General features: G+C 40.2%; 1 protein-coding gene across 1 annotated transcript; it reads right to left on the bottom strand.

Moving 5' to 3' along the window:
* Window positions 1-562: 562 nt before the first annotated feature.
* On the bottom strand, window positions 563-5,147 carry LOC139128809 (kelch-like protein 24). Its single transcript, XM_070694518.1, has 4 exons — window positions 5,080-5,147; window positions 1,986-2,911; window positions 1,732-1,735; window positions 563-1,204 (listed from the first exon to the last, which is right to left on the bottom strand). The coding sequence occupies exons 2-4, from the start codon at window positions 2,877-2,879 to the stop codon at window positions 642-644; spliced, it is 1,461 nt and encodes a 486-aa protein (XP_070550619.1). The 5' UTR covers window positions 2,880-2,911; window positions 5,080-5,147; the 3' UTR covers window positions 563-641.
* Window positions 5,148-7,786: the final 2,639 nt, after the last annotated feature.

The following is a 7,786-nucleotide window of genomic DNA, read 5'->3' as shown; positions in this document are numbered from 1 at the left end:
GAACTTTCATCGTAACAAAGTTACATGGTGTTCGCGCGGCAAGTTGTCGTTATCGTTCAGTAGGAACACAATAACATACGGATAATTTTCATAAGGTATTGCAATTCATATCTGATGTAAATCGAAAATTTCAGTGTCTATGCAGGCTTGTCATCTGGTAGACTATCGACAGTCCATCGTGCCATAATTCCCGACTCGGAAAATTTCGATGTAGCCGGTGTTATGGGCAAGTGTCGTTGTATACGCACGAATTAAAATGATTTTAACCGAGAGTCGAAGGCTGTATGTCCCGGTCGCGCCACCGCGAAGCTAAATTCATGCAATATGAGCCAAAATGGCCCAGGTGGCTTCGGCACTCTAGACATGCATTTTAGTGTCAAATATGCCGCGGTAGAACTGGGATGTCACGCTGATGCAAATATATACAATGTCCGCGGGCAAATCCCTCGCTCAGACTTGCTGAATAACTTAATCTTTCCGTCAGACTTGCTGAATAACGCAACAGCCGTGCATGTACATGGAAAACGGCAAATAGTCTGTCACTTTGCACCAGGTATTAGTTTTTGTGTCATATACATCGGCACAATTTTTGATCCTATCACTCCCCTTCCCGCCCGTTAGATAAATTTTCCCGCTCCACGTCATAACCCGGGGTAGAGGCGCTGTTCGCTGGTCGTGTGACTCTCATAAATAACGGTTTTTGACGCCGGGTCGTAGGTTATGACATCACGCGCCGACTTGCCGCCGAAAATGTAGATTTTGTTGTCGATAACGGCCGCGGACAGGAGTTTCCTTTGTATTGATATGTGGCGAACGATGCACCATGTTTTCTTGGCGATGTCAAGGCACTGTATTTTGTGACACGGCATGTCGTTGATGTTGCTGCCCCCGATGACGTATACCTGCTCTCCGCAGGCTACGACACACGGTACACTGACGGCTTCCGGCATGGAGGGCAATTCAAGCCACTCGTCGTCGGCGATGACGTAGCGTTCAACGCTGTTCAGTCTCATCCCAATGAGAGAGTTCTTGCCACCGGCGACGTAAACATCGCCCTCTAGCGATGCTGCGCCGTGAGAATGGCGGGCTTTGTTCAGACTTCTCTGTCGTTTCCAGTAGTTTCCTGTGAAGTTGTAACGCCATACTTCCGCTGTAGACCTTTGCACCGTGGAATCGTAACCACCGATCACGTATACGTTGACCCCTGAAAATAAAAAAATGATAAAAAATTATTGGTATGCGTACAATGAACAAGTAATGCGAAATTAGAAATTTGCTTCAAGATCTTGAATTCACGGAGAACGTAGGGAAGAATGATAACCAAGGTTTACATTCTCTCATGTGTAAGTCGACAGACTTGTAATCGGATCGGCTTGGTAAAGTCACGACTCTTCGGACTGAAGAGTGATAAATTAGTATATATTTGTATCTCTTCAGTGCATGGGTAGAGTTGACTTGTTAGAGCAATCTATTTCAGAGCCCTCTGAGCTCCAGAGCCCTCTGAAAAATACAGCTCTCTGAAGATTCAGTACTCGGATTCCGGAGATCAGAACTTAGACTTTAGTCACTGAGTCAACCCTGACAAGTTTTTACGTTTGATAAAATAAACACATTTAAGCTCAGAGGTCTCTGAGACAGAGGGCTCTTAGAAGTCAACTCTGACCTCTTCAGGGTACTGTAGCAGCATCAGTATGATCGCGTAGCCTGTGCCATTGTTCTTCGGTTCCTTACGAAACTGAGAAATCAGATGACGATATGCAACCGCAGGCAACGTATTACTTCAAAATGGACTTGAAAACAAAGAACTCTCGAATTCAGACAGGTAAATGACTAAATACTTTTTGAGAAAAAAAACACAAGTTCCTTACCCGAATGCACAATGGCGTATTTTCTCTTCTTTGAGTTTGGCATTTTAGCCAAGTCGCTCCATTTCTCAGCGTTTGTCGATTCATTATGCTTGCCTATTGGAATATATTTCACAACACAGTTGAAGTCGGTGTCTTGTCTGTCGTCGTCTTTTGTTGTCCGCCTAGTATCACAAGAAATTCGGATATTTGGCCGCTTTCTCGCAGCCTCGTCCGCGGACCCTGGATTTTGTATCCTTTCTGCATCAGCTGTTGACAGGACTTCGCCTCCAGCAAGAACTCCCTCCAGTGTTCGTGATGTTCCAAATCCTGAGCAGTCGCAGTTTGCAGATTTGCTAGCGGTAGGCGCACCTGTTCAAGCACGTCGATGAAGTCATTTGCCCGGCTGTCCTTGTCAAATTCAAGCCAGGCGAGGACCGCCTCGCACACTTCGATTTCATCGTCGCATTTCAACTCGTCGTCCTGTATATAAGCCATCAAATTAATTTTGTCAAGATGGAGGAATTCGCGCTGATCTTTTACTACATTGAAGTTAGTCACGGCGAAACTTTTTGCATTTGAGATTAAAGTTTTGCATCCGTAATTGGAAGCGAAATTCCAAACGCCCAAGCAATTCTCTGCACTCAGCTGATTGGTCATGAAGTCGCAACAAGCTGACGTGACGTCATCGAATTGCAGAAAATTGGCTGTCGTCAGAATGTCCTGAACGTTGTCCTCGTTGATGTCCAGCCTCATCGTGTACGCAAAATCGATGAGAACTGTCATGACGTCAGCTCTAACGTCACACAATGTCACTCTGGCTTCGGCTGTCTCCTTCAGTTCGTGTCTGAACATGGCTTTGAAGTAGGAACTGCAGGCAGCGAGAACTACACGGTGGCAGTGAAATTCTTCGTGTCCGACGCATATCACAACATCACCGTTGAGGGCGTACTTTCTCTCGCAATCCAGAGCAGACAGCACCCTCGTTGCTATATTTGGTACGTAGAGGGTTTTGTAGCTTTCGTTTCCAGCCATTGTCGGCTTTAGGTCTTCACTGGGAAAACATCCTTCATTTAAAAAATGGTCAAATTGAAATGAAGACAAACAAATAGATTAGTTTTCCTTCGAGCATAATTTTTTGTTCCCAACACACTGCTTTTGAAGCTCCGGGCCATTATTTATAATTTATTTATGCATCTTCCATATTTTTTTCTATTTAAAAATACGCAAGGTTTCTTATTTTACTTTCAAATTCAAATGGAAATGGTTAGCCTTCAAGTTATCACAATATCCTGTGTGTCTGTAATGTCCAATGTTAGTGTTGACGACTGAATTCTTGTTGAGTATGAATATACATGTAATTATCAACAATTCACATCACTCATAAGGCTAACACTCTGTACAAAGTATTTCAACGTATTTAAGGAATAGGAAAAAGAAAAAAAATACAATATCGCGTTTTTTTTAATGATTGAATGTGAATAATTGAACCATTGAATAATCTCAAAAGTTACAGTAGTTATCCATGAAAATCCGACAGTTGGACGCTGAGAATGAAACGTGAGCGTGGCGTTAGTCTCATAACACAGAAGATTGAAAATTTTAAAATTACGATTGAATATTCTGATCGATTCTTATTTTTATAAGCTACAAATGTTAGACGGACTGATGGAACAGGACGGTAACAGTCCGACATCTCCATAGCTAGACACGGGAACCGTATGATGAATAATAGTGTTCCAATCTTGACACGCATTGGACGTATGTCTAGCAATGAAAACGAGCATGGTACGAAATAGAGCAACACATACAAACGGCAGCTAAAATCAAATAAAATTGCACCTCACTTGTTCGTTAAAAATGTTATTCCAACTAAATGTCAATGGTTTCCTGCACATGAGCGCCACTGGCGTCCAGGCAACCGATTTGGCAAGGCGCATGCGTCTTTTCAACCGTCTACTGAACAAAATATTTAAATATAAGGTTGGACTGTCGTCTGCCAGTACAGTACTACGCGATTCGTAAGGCCCGCAAGACAGTTCGTTGAAACGTAATTTTAATGAGAATGCCACATAAACGAACGCAAAATAATGTTTGCCTTTGTCTAATCATAGCTTGCGTGTGACATTTAAAGAAACTCAGAAAATGATTTTGTCTTGTGTAAGGTTGCACGCGATTGAAAGTCCGCCCTGATATGAGATTTTGGAACAAAGGAATCCAGGACTGGAGCGTCTTTTTGTTGAATATTCTTTTACTGATTAAAATGTTACGATAAAAAAAGATTGATTTTCAACTAAAGATGAAGTAAATAAGGTACAATGACAAAGTATATTGTAACGTAAAATAGAAATGCCAACGTAAACCTTAATCTCACAAATACAAAATCGTTTTATTGTTAAATGAGGCAAATTTTCAATAGCAACGGTGCAAAAATAGCATAAATTACAGCTGTGATAAATCTCCATTTATGATAAATTATTAATCATTTTAGATAACACGGGACCGATTTTCACATCGACTGCATGCCCTTAATTGTCTAGCGTGAGCTTAAACTAATCCCGTTCTTCATCAGTTACTATCATTGTTTTGCCAAAATACTCGAAAATTTCCGATAACGATATCGGGTAAAATTATCATCAGGTAATTGTCGCGTTTCATTCTCGACTTTCCGTTACAGAATAGCAACAACTTAACCAATCTAGAAATATAGAGTGAAAATTTAGCCAGAGTTTGTTCATGAATCGTCAATATGACGGCGATGAGAACACGTTATGAATGAAAACACACCATGCGACGGAAGCACATGTCTACAGCTATTCATATGCAAATCGAAATGATTGTCCATGAAATGATCAAAAATGCACCACACGTATATCGGAAAGCTATATTTCGCTCCTGTTCAGGCCTACGGATAATGCTGCAATCGCGCTGAAAACAATGATCCTGGTAAATCGAAGTCAATTTGCTAAGCTTATTCAGAACAGCGAATGTGCAGTAAATTCGGTGAACGTTTTGCGATTTGGATTCACCGATTTTCATGAGACAAAGGCGATAAAAGCTACCGGGGGGCTACTGATAGTTGAACTTAGGTGCTTACTATGTATATAGATATCGATAATGATGTTGATAATAATATTGATAATGTAAATTTCAGCACAATTTCGGTTTTTGTTTGTTTGTTTGTCTTTCTGTTTCGTGAGAGAGCTAGTAATTATGAAAACTGAACACAACTTACCGATGCGGCGCGAACGTTGAGACCTTTGAAATATAATGTGCGATCTGCGTCGGTGAACTCAATCGACTTAATATTGAAATGTGCCTGGTCACATAACATGCATAATTATTAAAATGATGGAACACGTCATTTGAAACCATACAGGGGATCTATTTTGGGTGACTCCAAATTGCGAGTACCCTGTTGTTTTGCGTTCGCAAATAGAAAAGTACCCGGATGTTTCACGCTTGCTCTGTGCTGCTTATCGGAGATGAAGAGCTTCTGTGATGGAGAAATTAAAGTGTTCTCTGCCAAGCTAGCTTGATGGAGAGAAGAATTTAATGGATCAAAACGGTTTGGTCTCTCCGATTTGGTGTCAACTTCCAAGCGTACACGTGTTTGCACGAACAAAGGGAATCGCTGCCGACACTGAAAAGCGTCGCCTGCGAAACAATAGCTTCAGCGTTGAAGGTCGATACCACAAATTGTAGGACATGACAAGAGCGTGGGCGTGTTTGGATTCGTTTTAAATGCCTATTCCGGGAGCATGCCGCGGAGTTGTATCGGCGTTAGGTTAACTGACTGTCTAGCTGACAAAGACACAGTTGACCAGTCCAGGAACACTGGTATGATTTTGTCAGCCTGATGGGTACCATTCAACGCCCAACCGAACTTCGGCCCTAACAACATCATGCTCATGTGTCGTGTTCAAATTATATACGGCTCCGTTCTATTAGTTTCACTTGGTCGTTTATGTAACATTATCTCGGGTGCCCAGAACTGACGATTCATCGCAGTTGAAAGGCTGAATGGGATTAATTTGAATACTTTATGAAACAAATGGTAATTTCAAAACAGAGTATAGCTTCGCTGCAAGTTCTTCACAGAGTTCATCAAGATGTGAAACTAACGTACGAAATGACATCTCGTGCAAAAAAAATCAGTCAGCGAGAATCGGGAGCCGCTTAACCCTTTGAGTGCTGTAATTTATCCCACCAAAATTTTAACAATTTTTATGAATTTTTCTGTATTTTTTTTGGTTATATTGGACCAACGGACATCACATTTCATTGGCTACAGGTTTTCATCAAAATTTTGGCCAAAATCTGAAAAAAATTGACTGGGGTACATTTTATATAGGCGACAAAAGTTGACTTTGCCAACGCGCTCAAAGGGTTTTAATACTTCGGCCGAAAATTACACCAGCAGTAGCACAGAATATTGCGGACTAAAGAGTTGTAACCTCCACAAATGTAATAATCTCCACAAATGTAATATCAACCACAATTGTAATAAAATGCACCCATAAATGTAATATCGCCCACAAATGTAACAAAATCAACCATAAATGTAATACTTATCACCATAAATGTAATAAATCTATTTTGTCGTGGCAATTGAGGAATTAGCCCTTAAATATTGACCTATGTAATAAGTAAAGCAACTCCACACATTATTCATTTCTTAATTGTTTGCGTTTAGTGTGTTTTGCATATTTGAAAGTGTATTTTACGTTGTTTTGTGTACAGAACTGATTGGCTATGGCTAGACACAGCTGTAATCTGAACGTCAGTGCAGTCTCTACTCCAGAGTGGGGAAGACTGTATAACACTACGATCCTTTAACGCCGTTTTTTCGAAAATTGCCGCACTTTCTTAATCGATCGCCTCAAATTCGTCTTCAGTGGATAAATTGTGTGGAATAATCGATAGATTGTCTGTATTCCTATGTTGTCCCACTTGAAGTTTGTTCCTTCACTAGGGATGCCAGGATGTCTAATTTTGTTCTACTGTGTTCAAGGTAGTGTTCGTATTGTTTTTTACTAGATTGAAATATATGTTCTCGTCAACATGTTTTGTGTCGTAAGTTTCTGTTATAAGGTTTTATATTTCTCTGTTATTTGTTCTGAGTCATCTGTCATAAATTTTGTGTGGTATCACTGGTTGACGAGTTATTTTGACGCTTCCTTATTATGTAATTATCAGTGTCTAGAACTGCTGTTCCACTTCCATTATCTAACGGTTTGATCAGTACCTCGCCGTTTTCTGATAGTGTTCTCAAAGTATTCTATTCTGTGTTTCGGAAAGGAAACCTAATTTCAGGAAAGTATGCAATAACATTACACTAGTCTTATTAAAGTTATTATTTACTCAGGGCATTGATAAAAAAATGATCACATATGCAAGTTCAAGTTTATTACATTTATGGTTGAGTTTCATTACATTTATGGTTAATTTGTTTATTACATTTGTGGTTGCGGGTTGTTACATTAATGGTTGACTATATTATTACATTTGTGGTTAATTTTATTACAATTGTGGTTGATATTACATTTGTGGAGATTATTACATTTGTGGAGGTTACAAGAGTAACGTTCGCGCCGTACAATGATAAAGCCGGAGACCTAGAAGCTGCTGTTAACGTTCCTGGTGAATAACAAATGAAAAAGGAAGAGATATGTGAGAATACTTTCCGTTTTATTCACTCAATGTAAAGCGGATCACAGAGCAGACACAGCCTGTGCATACATGCTAGGATCATGAATATTGATTCAATATCATAAATATTAATGGCCTCGATCAAATTTCCGGCGCACACAGAGATGCGTTATTCAAAAATATAAGCTTATGTATAACCCATACAAGCTGTTCGTGCATAATGGTATACACTCTTTAACATATTGTTGGAACATTTCGCGCTCAATGCACTCCATCACACCTTCCAGTAA

The sequence above is a fragment of the Ptychodera flava genome, unplaced genomic scaffold, assembly GCF_041260155.1.
Source record: "Ptychodera flava strain L36383 unplaced genomic scaffold, AS_Pfla_20210202 Scaffold_71__1_contigs__length_606264_pilon, whole genome shotgun sequence".
Taxonomy (NCBI): domain Eukaryota; kingdom Metazoa; phylum Hemichordata; class Enteropneusta; family Ptychoderidae; genus Ptychodera; species Ptychodera flava.
Note: the sequence above shows the minus strand (reverse complement) of the source record. Positions and strands in the feature narration are given on the sequence as shown.